The following is a 16,612-nucleotide window of genomic DNA, read 5'->3' on the forward strand; positions in this document are numbered from 1 at the left end:
ATGGTTGGAACTTTTTTTGGATGAATGGAGGTGTCACTTTAATCATCTTGTCTCACAGCATTTACCTCAAATTTTTGTATGAAACTGTAAGTTAAAAGAATTGAGTTCTTGGAAAAATGATGAAAATGAGCAGTCATCATCAGATCTGGAGAATTTTGCTGGTAACGTGGAAATGAAGACTCCAGGCTTTCTTGCCTGTTGAAGTGAAATCCCCAAAGCCATGTCTTCACTGTCTATGCAGGCACACCCCTCATGGTTGTTTTGAGCCATGGGACATAATTCATAGCCTCATCTAGGTTGGAAATGACCTTCAAGTTGATCAAGTCCAACCATCAGCCTGACCTGCCGTGTCCCATCGCTCAACCATGTCCCTCAGAGCCATGTCCACACCTCTCTTAAGTACCTCCAGGGGTGGAGACTCCACCGCTTCCCTGGGCAGCCCGTTCCAGGGCTTGACCACCTTCTCCGTGAAGAAATTCCTCCTGATACCAATCTAAACCTCCCCTGGCACGACCTGGGGCCATTAAAGCCTGTAACCCAACAGCATAATTTCCCACTGGATTAGGTCAACACGATGTCCAACGTCGTGTTTGGACATTTCTTCTTGCTGCCTGGGGTGGCAGTAGCACCTGGTAGGTGAAGGAGGCAACGTGATATTGGGAGCCCTTCCTTACCTTCCCAAGAGGGAGGATTGATTTTTATTTATTTATTTATTTGTTTAAGTACCAGAGGGTGCTGCCTGTATCTTCCCTGCTTTTTTACCTACCTCTAAAGCCTCTGAATAAACAAACAAATTACGGAGTCCAGACAGAGCATCTAGATGTTTACGCACAATAAATTCAAGACAAAGTGCAGCATTGTAAAACCCCTGCTGCTGTGTAATTATCTATAGATAGTGTGGGTTTTAGCACAAATGGAGAAATGCGGCATCATTTTTCCTTTAAGATGATGACTGTGAAGCAAATGAGAGCAGAGATCAAAATGTTCAGATACGATTAACATAAATCTTCTATTCCTTTTTATGAAGACACTCTGAATCATAGAAGGGAATTCGTACTGTTTGTATTTAGAGGCATGAAGCTGACAAAAACGCAGGGTTTCCCCTAGGCAGAAACCACTATTTGAAGTACATTTCCACATTCCAGGCTGTTGGTTATTAAGGTAACTCAACTCCCCAACAGAATGAAGGGAGGCCATTAGGGGATGGTTGCATGAAAGTGTTGAATTTCGACACCTTTTGTTTCTTGTGCAACAGTTGTGCAGTTGGTGGGTGTTTACGGCAGGAAGGGCTGGAGGAGAAATCGTTCGGACAGGTTTGTAGCTCGCTTTTCCCCAGGCCATCATGGTCCTTGCCACGTTCTTCCGAAGAGTGGGCTCATCAGCTTGGCAGCAGAGGGAAGGCTGAGCGCATCCAGCGGTCTCGTGGGATGCGATGGGACGTGTCTCATTTCCATGGGCTTCCCTGGAGCTGCCAGCTTGTCAGCCAGGTAGCTGGCCAGGGCCATCATGCAAGGGATAAATATTCTGTGAAGGTTGCAGATTTATTCATCTGTCAGGAGTTTCTTCACGCTTTGACGTTGGTGCCATGTCAGTTTTGTTTCAAAACAACTGTTTTGTTCAGATGGTCTCGAGAGGTCTCCGCACAGACTGCCCCTCCAAGTCTCCTTTTCTGCCTTTTAAAAACACGTCTACAAGAAATGTCATCTCAAATCGAAGTCTGGGAAGACAAAAGGCTTTATCTGAGGCTTTGTAGTAACTGCATTTAATGCAAGAGCTTTGTGGATTTTTCCTTCTCGTCCGTTTGTGCAGAACAGCGTAAAGTGAATAACAAGCAAGCGTTTGCTGCAAGTATTCCTGTAGAAATTCTCTAATACTGGAAGCTAAGGTATTTCCTGAAGTGTGGGTTAAATTGTTCAAGGGCAGCAGTCTTTCTTCAGGCAGGATGTGCAGATCTTCCGGTGAAATACTTTCCACGGCAGATTTCTGCCTGGCCTTCCAGGTGGAGCGTACGCGTTTTGTTTTGGAGATGCGTGGTGTTCCTGATAGCTGTAACAACTGAAGGCTGAGCAGGGATTTATTTAGCCAAAGTCAGAGACTTTGATACCAGAGAACACTGATACCAGCTTCTGCCAGTCCAGGTTTCAGCACGGAGAGATGTTTGCACATGATAAACACATGAATGACGAAGTTTTAAACATTGAAAACATGTTTCGTGCAGAGTACTTTTTCTGTGCTGTTTCTTTTTGCTGTTGGGGGGAACACAATGGTTGAATTTTGTAATGAATTATAAATTATGTTTCTCTTTCTCGTTTCTGCTTTGCAGTGTGTGCTGTACTTGTGGGCCTTGAAAATCCTTTACCCCAAAACACTGTTTTTACTTCGTGGGAATCATGAATGTAGACATTTAACAGAGTATTTCACATTTAAGCAAGAATGTAAGTGTACCTTATAGCCTGTCTTGTCTTTAATCCCTGTTCAACAGCTTCGTTTTGTTATTTCGTATTTGATACTCACTTTTCCTATCAGTAATTCTTAAGGTACTCCTAATGCTTACTCTAAGCAATTTTCAGCTGTCATCCCTGTTCCCCGAATGGGCCGAAATCCTGCAGGGGTTGGGGAGGGTGTCCCTGTGATGGAGAAAGGAGGGGATTAGTCTCTGAGCTAACTTCTGATCAGAAGTGCAATTCACTCTTACCCTGTAAATTGGCTTACACTTATTGGTACACTTCTTTTTTTAATACAAATTCCTTTCTGTATCGCAAGAAAGGATGCAGTGACACACACAAGCTCATTAGGTGTAGACCTTCACTTGCACAATGAAACTTTTTTCTGGGGCACTGTAAACTGAAGCTATTGCCATACTCCTCTGTTGCCTTTTTAGCAGCGAGTATAAAGGAAATGTTAATTGGCTCAAAGGCTTCATGGTTTTCTGACTTTAATATGCGCATTGGTAAATTAACATTTCAGCTTCATTGTACCACCTCATTCATTTTATAATGGTCTTTCTGTAGATAATTAATTGTAAGGGACTGGGCTAAAGTTCTGATTACTTCATAGAGAGCTTTGAGTGAAAATGCAGTAGCTGATTACCACTCAGCAGACTTTTTAAGCCTTGCTGTATAGGTTTCCTGGGAGACAACAATGGCATATTAAATTGATTATTTACAGCTTTTAAGAAAAATTTAATGAACTTTGCAGAACTTCTGTTAGTTTCACCTCAAATAGTAAATGAGGAATTTTTCCACCAATGAGTAACAGTAGCCTTAGAGGTTTTTTTTTTGCATGAAGCAAGCTTTGCTGTAGTTCTCAGTGCAAGCGAGAGCAGTGACAGCAAGATTAGGATTAAGTAGCATTCTATCGCTGTTTTCCTTTAAGCGTTGGTTGCTCTTGTTGATACCATTTTAATCTTTAAAAGGTAAAATCAAATATTCAGAACGAGTATACGATGCCTGCATGGATGCCTTCGACTGCCTTCCCTTGGCTGCTCTGATGAACCAACAATTCCTGTGTGTACATGGTGGCTTGTCTCCAGAGATCAACACCTTAGATGACATCAGAAAAGTAAGTCTGAGTAGTGCTCGGGTCTAATGAGAGAACGGTTAATCACCGATAACTAGAAATTGAATCCTTTCTCACTTTCATTTCTGTGAGATGCTTGTATGTCATTTGGACGTTCACATTGACATTATTGCCTTTTAAAGGTCTTTTTAAATAGAACGTAAAAGGAATTGCTGCAATTAGTGGTGTTTTATTGAGGTGAAGAAATCACCAGCAACCAGTATAATGCAGGATTTATCATCTTTGTGTTCTGAAAAAATAAAATAAAAATTGTATTAGGGAAACCAGTATTTAGGAACAAATAAACATAGTATTAATTTCTTGTAAGTAAAATCTACTGGCACATTGTGGGCATACCACCTGATGATTCCTTGTACCTTGTTAGGCATTCTGCACTCTTGGAGAAAAGTTTTAAATATATTTATTTATTTATTTCTAGAAAAATCTCACAATATCTAAAGAATATAATAAAAATTGTGATATGATAGCAATAATTATGGTCAAAACATTATTACTTAAAAGAAAGTCAAGAACTTCATTGTCAAAATTTTCTGGTATGGTTTTAATAGTACTGCACTTGGGTGTGCAGTGCTTGTAAGAATCTTTTCATCACACAAGAGTATAATGTAAGCACCAATTTACTGAGCCCCACTTAGACAATATTAAACAATATCTTTATGCACTCTGTTGTTGCATGCTATCAAGGATTAATTCTTTTCATGTGTTTTGGTAAAAGAGATATTTAGCCCATTCGTTTTTAGCGTTTCTAGCAGTATAGATTTCATATTTCTTGCGTGAAGTTTGAAACTTGTAAATATGGGTACACACTTCTGAAACTTAAAGATACTGAAAGATGAATTGTATTCTAAGGCTAATTTTTAGCCTACTAAGAAATAAATATGGTTTAAAAATATAATTCTTAAATCAGTAATTACATATTTTGATTTAAATGCAATTAGATTAAGATATTAACAGCACTTTCAAAAATTACTGAATACAAAGTTTGATTTCTGAGTTAAAGGTTCACTATCTCATTAAGCTAAAATATTCTCTGCCTGAAAATTAGCTGGCTTTGCAACAGTGTAATAGCAGAGCAAAATTGTTTAGTGCTTAGATTCTAGATTAGGATCATTAACATCTTCACTTCAGCGCCCCCCCCCCAATCACTCCCCTTTCCCAGCAGGTTTATTCATCTTTGGCAATCAGTAGGAATTGTTTTTGCATATTTATGAATTGTTATTTAGTTTAAATGAGTTACAGTTACAAAAGCATTAATTGTTTAGAGGGTTGAAATAAGTTAGAAGTGTAGGTATGCTATGAATATTTCATAATGAGGATGCAAAGGCAAAATTGTGGCGACCTCATTAAGACATAAACTTGGTGTTGCAAACAGGTAAGACCACTTCTTTCTGGTTGAAAATTACTTTTTTTTTTTTTTTTAAATAATTAACAAATCATCGTTTGATCTTTCTGGAGAGAAAGATCCATTTTCTTTCTAGAGAATGTTTTGGACCGCTGGCTTCACTCTTACAGCCATCTTAACAAGGACCCTTTTTGTATTAAAGGATGCTTACAGAGGAATACTGCTTTCTAATATTTTCATATTTTGTCATACTCTTATATGCAGTGTGATTCTATATAATTTAAATTTTTAATGCCAGTGGTCTGTTAATACCAGGCAGAAACAGTAATTTTTAGCTGCTTAATTAGAGCTAGTATTATGGGAGCAACAGGAATACCATGGCAAGATGCTGTAATGCAGAAATGTGTTTATATATATATACATATATATATATATGTATGTATATGTATATATATATATGAATGTATTGAAAGTAAAATGGGAACTAACTTTGAAATAACTATTGTATTTTTTTCTTGAATTGTCTCAGTCACATTAGTCAAGTGCAATGATATTTGAAAAATCACAAAATACAGGATTACTGATTTTTTCTTTTCCATATTCACAAAGAACATAAAAAATATATATATAAAAAATATCACATCGTATGGGAATCCACTGTATCTCTTCATTTTTCATCTATATCTATTACTGCTTCTCTTCGTCAGCATTAGCAAGGAACATTTTACTGTTATTCAAAATCCAGTGCTTTAAAGCTGAGAGTAACCCAAAGCCGAAAAGTAGTCTGCTTTGGGTGTTAGTTTGGCAACCTATGGAATGAAAAAAATAATACCTTTGCTTCAGTGTTTCTATTGAAAGAAGTTAGTATTTCTTTGTCTCCTATTTTTCTTAGTTAGATCGATTCAAGGAACCACCTGCATACGGACCTATGTGTGACATCCTGTGGTCAGATCCATTAGAGGACTTTGGAAATGAGAAGACTCAGGAACACTTTACTCACAACACAGTCAGGGGGTGCTCGTACTTCTACAGGTGAACATTTCTTCTTTGATTTAATGGATTTCTCCGTGTCAGCTTGTTCTGGTTTGGTATAAATGTTTGCTTGAAGTTTACAGTGCTTCTTAGATAATTGGGTTGTGAAAAGGTCTGGTCCTTTTTTTTCCCTGCAGGCTGGGCTTACTTTCAGGTAAATTCATCTTTTATTTGTGTCTTGCCTTCTTCCCACGACTGTAAAAACCTAAATAACTTAATTTTATTCACCAAATCCCATGTATTTCATTTATTTTTCTCCTTGTAAGTTAGGGAATGAACTTTACTCTTTTAAAAAGGGGTAGTTAACTACATTTCTAGTTTGAAACTTATAAGTTAATTTTGAATGAAAAATACTAGTGTTGGAAGACTCACTACCTATTGCTCTGCATGGTAGGTAAAAACTGGTTTCTCCACACAGGCACGTTTTTTCCAGGTCTATTGAACTTCTGCTTAAATTTGGGACTAGTTCTTCCCATGAAATTTAGTATTTGAACAGTACTGGTTAAATTGGACTGGCTAAGAGCTGAAATGTAGACAAGTTGCCTGTAATCACAGATGTTCTTGCAGAAAACGTGTATGTAGTTAAATGCAAGGACATCAAATTATAATTATCTGTAAGTGATTTCTTTTTATATATATTAAAAATAAACCTGAGAATATTACCGAAAAGTAATAGTGGTGGGTATAGAAGCAAATCTAAAAGAAATCTGTGGGTCAGTTTGTGACTGTTTAAAGGAAGCTTCCTGTTTCTTTTCTGCTTAGTAGTTATTGTAAAATTCTATCCTTTAAGCATGGTTTTTATGTGTCTCTGTCAGTGTAAAGAGTTGGGAGACCCTAACTACTGTACATTGAAGCAGTGCCTTTCTTTGGGTGCTTGGGTATGTGCCCTTGTCAGCACACAGGGAAACCAAAGCAATCGACCAGTTCCCTTTTCTCAGTTTGGTCTCAAGGGAAGCTGGCTGCTGCCTTTTTCCATTCCCAGTGGTAGGTTCCTTGGTTTTGAGAGTCCTGTGGACACCAGGCAGTAGAAATCCTGCTTCAGCTGCTGGTGAAGAACTACTCAATGCTGCTTCCGTTCCCTCTTCATCATAGGAAGAGTCTGTGTTACCTTATGAATGGTGGTGGTGATTTTGTGGTGTATTCTGTAGGGATTTTGAGGGTTTTTTGTTGTTGTTATGGAAGTTCAGGCAAGCTTGCAAGGAAAGGAGTGGAGTGGAACTGACACAGGGGGAGGCTGAGTGGCAGAATGAGAAATGTACTCAGTGAAATCTTTATATATATATATATATAAAAAAAAAGTTCAGTCAAAATGTTAAGAGGTTGTTGAACCTTCTGAAGGGAGCAGTTCTACTTCAGTCCATGCTAGCGATATTCAGGTCTACGTTTTCCAAAAGACGTCAGCAGAAATGAGGAATCCAGCTTTTTTAGTGATCTCAGAAGACCTCACCTGCAACGTAGCTGACCCTTAGCTGTTTAGTAACATGTAGAAAGAAATCAATGACTTCCACCAGTAACCAGGAGACAGAGCTGCTAGAATCTGCCCCCTCATTGGTAATGTTAGCAGAAAGGTAACTGATGGGTTGACCTATAGAAATTAGTTTACCTACTCCTTTCTCTGAGCTGTAATTGCTCCAGCATGGGCTGGGCTGAGAACAAAGCCGTTTGTACCGCAGCCTGTGCTGTCCACACGCACCTTTTGTGGATTAGTAACACCACGGCGCTCAGATCAATAAAACCTGGAATGTGCTCAATAAATGTGTTTGGTCTCATTATGAAAGAAGGTGTCAAACTGTTGCAAACAATTGATCTGTGGAGAAATGGGCTTATGACTCCGAGGGCTAAAATCATTCCTCTTCCTTTGAATAACGCTGAACGCTGCGCTTGACGCATGCCTAGGACTCCCAGGCACTGTGCACTACAAACAATGAGTAATAGCAGTTTCCTCTCATGAACCTCTCTTGAAATGTGAAAAGCCTTGCAGACATGCCTTGTGCTCAGATGCTTGTTATGGACTCCTTCGGAGCACCTTTTAGATTTTAGGGTTGTTTTCCAGGGTTGTTTCTCAAAATTACCCTAAAATTCCCCTAAAGTATATATCCTTTTTTTCTCCTGAAAATGTAAGATATCAGATCTAGTCAGTATTCCGGTTCATATTCAGAAAAGTGCGTGTTCAGGAAAAGATGAAATATTTGCAAGATGCCTAGATGTGAGGTAACGTGTGAGGGGAAATGGAACTGCATAACGACACTAGCAGATGCCTAGCTTGGTGCCAACTTTATCTGAGGTTATATAAAAGCAAGTGTTACTCTAAAAAGTCGTACCTAATTTTCTTTAAGTTCACTAATTGCCTACCTAATTATAATTCATGGCAAAAAAAAAATAATACTAATAAAAAAAAATCCATGATTACACTGTGCAGCATCTAGTTTTGCTTGCCTTTTCTAGTTAGCTCCTATGAAAAGGAGCATGTTTTCCTAAACAGCAGCTCAGCTTGTAAAGAAATGACTTAATTAGGCAGTCCTTGCTCAAGGCTGTCTGTTGATAGAATGGACTTTGTTTATTCTTCGATAAATAAAAGTTCTTAGCCATTTTCAGAATGGAAAGTTAAAAGATAGCAGTGGGCATTTTGTAGGAAGGTCAGAAAGATTTCAGAGACACGCGAGCCAGAAGAATGATTTCTAGATGATTAAGATCTCTTAATTACAGGAAGTATCAGTAAGAAATAGTTGTCATTTTATCAGACATGTTCATGATCATGGCAAATTCCAAGTGACTTTTAAAGTGATTTTAGAGTTATAACAAAATGCTATGAGAAAGATGCATTCAACAGTGATGCAGCTTTCCAACTGTGTACATGCAATGTGTTAATTGGGCTTTCCAGCTCAGTAGTACATTCAGTCTTCTCTATTCATCCACAACTCGTCTGTGAACTGTTGAGCCATTTGTATGAGCTAAGTATATATGAGAAATTATAAAGAATGTAGTTTACATGAATCTGACAATCTTTTCCCTGCTTTTATTAGGTGATCACTCACAGTCTATTGAATTTCAAACTGATCAAGGTTTTCTTCAAGAAATTTCCTTTTGTATAACAGTCCTTGAAGCTAGTATGGCTAGCACTGTAAAATCTCAGTTCTGGAAATTACAGACCTAACCTGTCATTTAGAGATGTAAAGAATAGCTTAATTTTCAAGGGTGCTAAGAGTGAGCACTTAATAAATGTCTTTTGTATCCAGCAACAATTCACACTGTAGATTGCCAGAATCTGTGCATCCTGGGAAATAGCAGTAACACAATGCTGGAGAAAAAAGTAATTTTTGGAAATGTATTTAATTTCTTTGTACCTTAAAGTAAACAAAGAACGACAGTGATGAGATTTCATTTCCCTTTTCTGAAATAAAAGCTCATGTGACCTTTACAGTTTTGGTCATGTTAGTTGATGCAATTTCTTGAAGAAGCAAAAGATAATTAATGGAGTGCTAGTTGTGTAAATTAGTTTTTAATTATTAAAGCAAAACTTTTCTTCTATCCTAGCCCGTAGAAAATTACTTTGTATTCAGGAAATGTCACAAACAAAGGAAGTAATTTTTCCTTGAGTGTGTTGTTTTTGTTTTGTCTTTTTTATTTTTTTTTAAACAGATTTTTCAGCCTCTTGCCAGTAAAGGTGTTTCCTCTTTGTTTATCAGAGTATGTAGTTTTGCTTTGTATTTATTTAGTGTATATTTATTTGTGCTTGGCTGGTTGCACTGATCTTGCCAATGAACCATTGCACTGATTTCATGGAGAAGGGTTACAGTAACTCGAGCATTTCTGTGAGAAATGCATCTAACGTGACAAGGTCTACGGCTACTTATGTTGAGAATGGCTTCTTTCGCTGAACAGAAAGCTTGAAGAAGTCAGTTAGACTTTTTTTTTTCCCTCTCAGAAAATAATACTAACTTAAGGAGAGAGAGCCAGTAAGTGGGTTTAGGCAATTGTGAAGGCAGGAGGGAAAACTCTCCTGTCCAAACCATACTAGGTTCATGGATGTCATTGTTCCCAGGAGATTTATGGGATGGATGAAGAATTAAAATATTCTTTCATCGCATTTAGACAAAGTTACTATGAGCATATGTAGTCCTAACCGTGAAAATTGCAATTGGATCCGAGCCCAGCTTGTTTAATTTCCTTTGTGTCAAAGCTCTGGTGAAGAATTTCAGGAGTTTGGTTACGCCGTGGAGGTAATTAACTGTGTCTTGTCCTATGGAAAGGGCTTCCTATCAGGAGTAAGCACATGCACAAGCTTAACACTTGCTTTCTGGGATTCATTATGTGTATGAGGCTTGGTTAATTAATAACTGTTAACAAGAGCACAAGAGTGGCATGAGCCCAGCCCAAGCCAATGGATGGACTTAGAACTAGAGCAACTACTTGGAAATTTTCTGCAGGTATTGCACTCTAGGTTCATGGATCTTGTTAGTGAGCTTCATATTAGCTCTTAGGGAATGCTGAGATATATAAAGGTTTTTGGCTGTTGATTACGTTGTTATATTTTTAAAAAGCAATAAAAAAAAAGAAGGCAGAGATGGTAGCAAAGAGTGGCTAGCATTGCAGACTCCTGAAAGTTCTTCATTTGCTAGCCTTGGGCAAAAGTGGACTGACTTGGCCTTACAGATGCTGTAGGCTAGAATTATTAATTAAGAATTATTAATGAAGAATTATTATTCTAGCCATGCCAGCACATCATTTCAGTGGCTTACTTTACACATATTTTAAGTTGGTGAGTATGCAAGCACTAGACAAATGCGTGCTAAAAAGCTTTTGAAGATTGTAGCACCTTTCACCTTAGGGTGTGAGGCATAGTTACATGAATGTTTCTGAGCTGTAGCAACATTTTGAACAGATTATTTTGCCCACCTTTTCATTCTGCCATCTCCAAGGCCAGAAGCCTTATGCTGCCTTCATATTATGCAATCAGCTGTATTAGTAGGATTGCTCATGTACTCCATCAGATCTGGGAACACATCCAGTCTTGAAAAGAATGACTTTGCAGGGAAGAAAAATATGTATTTATGTGTTCTAATCCAGTGCAGCTCCCTAGTCCATTTCTCAGTGCAGACAGCACGATGAAGGGCAGGAGAAAACAGGCAGAAAGAGCTGTGATAGAAGCTTCCTAGGACCATGGAGTAGCAAAAGCATTTGCTTTTGACTTTGGTCTTTGACAACTGAAGTGCAAGGTCAATCTGTTTTGATGAAAACCGTTTTTATACCTGCATCTAATCTTATGAAGCTGTTGGGCTAAATTTGAATGCCTTCTTTTTAAGGAAATGTGTACATCTCCTTATTATTGGTATGGTGAAGGATATGAACAAAAATTATTATTTTTTTAAATATTTAATCAAAAGAGCAATTTGTGAATGTGCTAACACATATTATCAAGCTCTGGAGTTACTACTATGACACCAGTCACCTGTCCAAGTTGCATTTAGCCAGGTGCACGTAGCAGGGCTAAAGGCAGGTTGGTGAAGAGCAGAGAGGTTGCCAGAACATTCTGCTGTTGTCCTGCTATGTCTGCTTCTACATCTTCCAAAAAGTCATCTGGGGGCGAACGTGGGGGGAAGAAAGCCAACTGTCTTGGTAGATCTTTGTCATTTCCTCCTACCTTCTAGAAAACCAGTGTGTGTAGATACCCTCTTTTGTTTGTTTTATGTTACAAACATTTCAAAATATATTTAAAGCATCGTTATCGAATGTATGACTCATTTTCTGTCCTGTCCATGTCAGATAGGTTGCTTAGCTCTATCTTCACATTTCCTCTGATCCTAGATCTAGCTGAGGGCTCTAGTTGTGCTTGGCTGAAACCTTTAAATTGTGCCTGCTAGGAACTGACCTGCCAGGCCATGTGGGAGGTGGAGATCACTGGGCTCTTGGAGCGTAGGATCATTCGCTGTAATTTGGGGAGATCTAAAAGAGGCTGAGATGGAAGCTGTTATTCTTATGTACTGTTGGTGTTTTTGTAGCTTTGAAAGGCTTCCTGAAGAGTTAGTGCCTTCAGGAGATGCTGTTGATGCAGAATGAAGGAGAACCATGCTCCCAAGGTGCCTGTGCCTGTTACCTTGAAGTATAAGAACATTTGTGGATGCAATATAAACTTTGCTCAAATAATAATACAGAATCACAGGATGGTTAATGTAGGAAGGGACGTCTGGAGATCATCTAGTCCAACCCCCCTGTCAAGCAGGGTCACCTAGAGCACATTGCATGGGCTGAGAAGCGGGGCAGGATCCCGTTGGCCTTCTGGGCCACAGGGGCCCATTGCTGGCTCACGGTTAACCTGTTGACCACCAGGACTTCCAAGTCCTTCTCCACAGGGCTGCTTTCCAGCCTGCCAGCCCCCAACCTACCCTGGGGCATGCCACGATTCCTCCCTAGGTGCAGGACCCTGCGTTCACCTCTGCTGAGCTTCGTGAGGCTCCTCTCTGCCCAACTCTCCAGCCTGTCCAGGTCAATCTGGATTATCAAGGTATACATGTAGCTGAGTGTGCTTGTTGTGCAGTCCATTCAGTTTTTCCAGCTGTTGGAAGACCAGCTTGACAGTATCTAGCATTTTGGTTCATGCTAGCATAGTATTGCTTCTATTTCACAATTGTATGGGAGAAATTGATCCTGCAAAAGATACCTCCAAACTAGTAAAATATGCAGGAGAAATTTTAATGAAGAAGGGGTGCAGAAGGAGGGAATAACACACGCAGTCCATGGAGAATAACATCTCTAGTTTAGCACTGGGGTATTTTGTTTTCTCTGTGAGTCACTGCTCTTCTGTGATTCAGCATGACACATGAAGCGCAGGCAGAGCAGTAGGTTGTTCTGGAAAAGCCTGTTGCGTGGGGGGGGGTCTGTTTGTTTGTTTTCTCTCTTGGCCAACTGTTTTATTTCTGGCTCAGCTGAATTACAGCCTGGGCTCTGCAAAGCAGGGCAAGGAGGAGAGGCTTTCTGGAAAGGGTAGCAATATCATGAAGAAAAGTTGGGGATTTGCTTACAGGAGGGCCATTTTGATAAGAAAGATTTGAAAATCCAGCAATTTTAATTAGAAAAAAGATAATTCAAGAATCCCAGTGGCAAATCTCTTCTGTAGAAGCTTGTTTCTTTGCCATAATCTTTGGTTGTTTGGCAGTTTCCAGGGCTTGCTGCTGTTTGTCTGAAGGCTGTGAGATTCTCCCAAGGCCCAGAACTTCTGGATTTCATATTTTATATCTCTGAATTTGCTTCTCTAGATTACTGTAAAATTTTTCTATATTTTGTGTTGAAGGATATTTAACATGAAATCACATTTAGGCAGGAGCAAACTCATATTTACAAAGTATTTGTCAAACTGGTGAAGCATTTGTAACAGCTGCATGCAGCTGAAAACTTTGCTTCTCCCCAGCCCTCACTTCAGCAAGCAGCTAAAAAAAAAAGTCTGAGAGTTGCTTTGCATTTTTTTAACTAAAATACTAGGATAGGCTGCTCGTGGGGTTGAGGTTTGGTAACAGGAGTATTATCATGCTTCACTTGCAGGAAAAGATGGCAGCCCAATTTTCCTCTGTGTGCATGGAGCACTATTTGGCCTCTCTGTAGGCCAAATAGATTTGTTATCTATTAGATCTAATAGATTTGTGTACCCCTCCTAGGTAGTGGACCCTATAGAATCTGAAAAAGAGCCAAATCCTGCTAATAGAAGTCTATTTTCCATGGCTGTATAAAGAATAAGATAATTAAAGATATATTTTTTAAGAACTTTTCTACTTTGAGATAGAAAGAAGAACCTATTTAGAAGCATTTTTTTTTACCACTTCATTATATCTTCTTTAAAAGCAGTACTTAACACTGGATGAAAAGAATACCATAGAAAAAAAAAAAGTCTAGACATTTTGAGCAGCTGCACTGATAATGAACATAATCAACTGTCTATCAGATTTTTCATTATAGACCCCAGTTTTCAGAAGTTAATGTAAAAATTTCTAAACAAAATGTACCATAAGTCTACATTTAGTCACAATTAATTATGAAGAGAAATGTATGCAAATGAGATCTCATTTGCCAGGGGTTTGAATGGCAGCCTGTCAGCATTTGAGATCACTGCGGTTCCCTATCTAATCTGGGAGTTTTAAGTTATTTTATACCTTCCAATCTTTTTAGACAACTCCATATACCATACCTGTGTCGGAGAATATACAGGAGGTGGGTCATATCTGGAACCAGCAATGTATCCTTTGAGTGGGTTTGTAGGCTCTAGCTGCAGAGAACATTTCAGCTTCAAAATGTGCAGGAAGGTTGGAAGTGAACAGTAGCTTTTCCCTTGGATAAACCAAAGAAAGACGAGGCATTAGATTATGCTTTTTTTTTTTTTTTCCCTCATGAATTTTCATCTCTTTCATGCAAGTAGCAAGAAACGGATGGAGCTGTTAAGTGGTTGTAAGCAGGCTCTGAAGGTGGCCCATGAAATCATGGCTGGGACAGCAGGTCTTTTTTATCATATTTGGTTGAGATTTATTTTTTTTAAACATAGTATATTTAAAAACAGCTTTAATTAGGTATTTTGCTTAACCCTGCTCCTGCTGTATGACTGCATCTTGCCCCTTAGGTACTGCAAAGCAGTGTGCTCGTAGCAGTCCCTTTGATGCTACGTACAGCCCCATAACGTGATACTTGTGTGTGAGTTACTCGTAGAGATCCAGAGACTCTGCAGGTTGGTTTGTGTTACTTACAGGCATGCCGTGAGCCCATTGTGCTGCAGAGCCAGCACAGAAGTGATCACGGAGATGCCTTGGTGTCTTCCCCGACACCTTGTATTTCCTCTGTTAAACCTTTCCGCCTCTCCTATTATTTGAACTACAGGAGACGTTGAATCAATACTGGGAAATAACATGGTGAATGGATGTTAATGCAGGGCCTGTTCTGCTTTTTTCTTCAGCCGTCAGGTGAAATTTCAGAGCTGTTTTGTGAAGTTTACATCATTTGTCATCAGCTTTTCTTTTTTTTTGCAGCAGGTTTTATTTTTGCTCTCCAGCTTGTCCAGCAGTGAGACGGGGGAATTGTAACATCTGTGTGCCATATCCTGGGCCTCCATTCCAGGAAAATATGTCTCGTGGATATATCTGCTGCCTGATAATGGCAAGCTGGAGGAATCTCTGGCCTTGATTCCACAAATGGCTCGTCTGCTGGTGCTGAGAAGCACTGCTGAGGGCAGGGCGACACAGCACACTAGCGCTCTTACCTGGTTATTATGGAATTTTGTCTTTATGTGAGCATTAATCAAACAAAGCAAGTGACAGGAGGTGGTAACACTTGCCGTCTCCCCAGGATTAATGTTTTAAACACGACTTCTTTAAGCTCCTGTGAACATGGGGCTAGTACCGTGCTGGATCTTTGCCAATGAAGAAGGCAAAATTCACAAGTGCCTTTCAGACGTGGGGTCACCAGGTGCTGGGATTTGGACTGAGGCTGTCTGCTACCTCGTGGGGTGCCCGCTTCCCTGCCAGGATGAATGATCGTGAAAGATGTAGCGTTTTAACTTAATGATTGCTGGGTTTCAAGGGTGGCAAATAAATCTTCATAAAGCAAAACAAAGTGCATAGAATTGACCTGAAGGGGGGAAAAAAGAGAAGAGCCATGTAGATGTCATCTGGATAAAGTCGTTCCCATCCTTGATGCCTTTAAGAGGCCTGATAAGGATTTGTCAGATCTGTGAAGCATTTTTTTTTTTTATTATTCCATTGCTACTTCTACTTTTTTACAAGCATGCTCTTAGTCCTGTTTTGTTCTTGCTATAGTTGGCTTCTGACAGGGGAAGCCAGGAAGAGTTCTGCATTAAATTACTACTGATAGGAGAAGAGATGTTTTGCTTCCTGGCTTGAGGTGATAGATGGCCATCGTGCTGGTTGTCCTTGAACATGGAAAGTCATCAGTGATTTAAAAACAAGAAGAAAACAGTCATTACAGAAGTAAACAACTTATTTTAGAAAGCAGCAATATGGAGTGATTTCAAGTACTGTAACATTTATTTAGGTATAATTTTAAATAAATATCTAAAATAATCATATTTCGCACTTGTACTGTCAAAACTGCATACAGGTTGTTTTGTGGTTTTGTTGCATGTGCTTTTCATTCGTGGTCAGTGTCTTTAATGGTACGAATAGGTTTTGTGGTGCAGAGGTGGTGACAAAAGGCTCCTAATTTTTCTTTGAAAGCAACACTGTTCATGTGCAATGAAAATTATCATGACAGAGGAATTTGTACCAGTTTCATCTAATGGTTTTGTTTACATTCATGCAGGAGAACAGGCCTTGGGAGGATGTATTTGATGGGCAGGCTTTGGGGGTTTTCAGCAGTCATGCAATTTACATTTGAAGTTGCTGATGGGAAAGATGGTTCTTGTTTACCAGGGAGATGATGTTCAGAAGATCACAAATCTGGAATTTGGAAGCAGTTCTGCCTTTCTCCTTTCTTTCTCCTACTCTTCTCACATACCACATTATCTGGTGTCCGTAAGCAGCCTGTGTATGCTGCAGTTAGTGTGTGCAAGGTTGTTTGTTGCAAGCAACCGTTGTATTGCTTTTTTTTCTTTTTTTGAGCTCATTGAATCGTGAAGCACAGTGGAAGAAATTTCCCACAAGCTACAAGGTGATTACTGTAATGAAT

At 39.2% G+C, this 16,612-nt stretch overlaps 1 protein-coding gene across 2 annotated transcripts in view; it reads left to right on the forward strand.

Moving 5' to 3' along the window:
* The window catches only part of PPP3CA (protein phosphatase 3 catalytic subunit alpha), a 195,960-nt gene that overhangs the window by 145,891 nt on the left and 33,457 nt on the right, over positions 1-16,612 (forward strand). For both annotated transcript variants that reach the window (XM_032185920.1, XM_032185922.1), the window contains exons 4-6: positions 2,324-2,435; positions 3,416-3,561; positions 5,814-5,953. In XM_032185920.1, coding sequence (XP_032041811.1) covers positions 2,324-2,435; positions 3,416-3,561; positions 5,814-5,953 — 398 coding nt within the window. The remainder of the gene's footprint in view (positions 1-2,323; positions 2,436-3,415; positions 3,562-5,813; positions 5,954-16,612) is intronic.

Source organism: Aythya fuligula, chromosome 4 (assembly GCF_009819795.1).
Source record: "Aythya fuligula isolate bAytFul2 chromosome 4, bAytFul2.pri, whole genome shotgun sequence".
Classification (NCBI taxonomy): Eukaryota; Metazoa; Chordata; class Aves; order Anseriformes; family Anatidae; genus Aythya; species Aythya fuligula.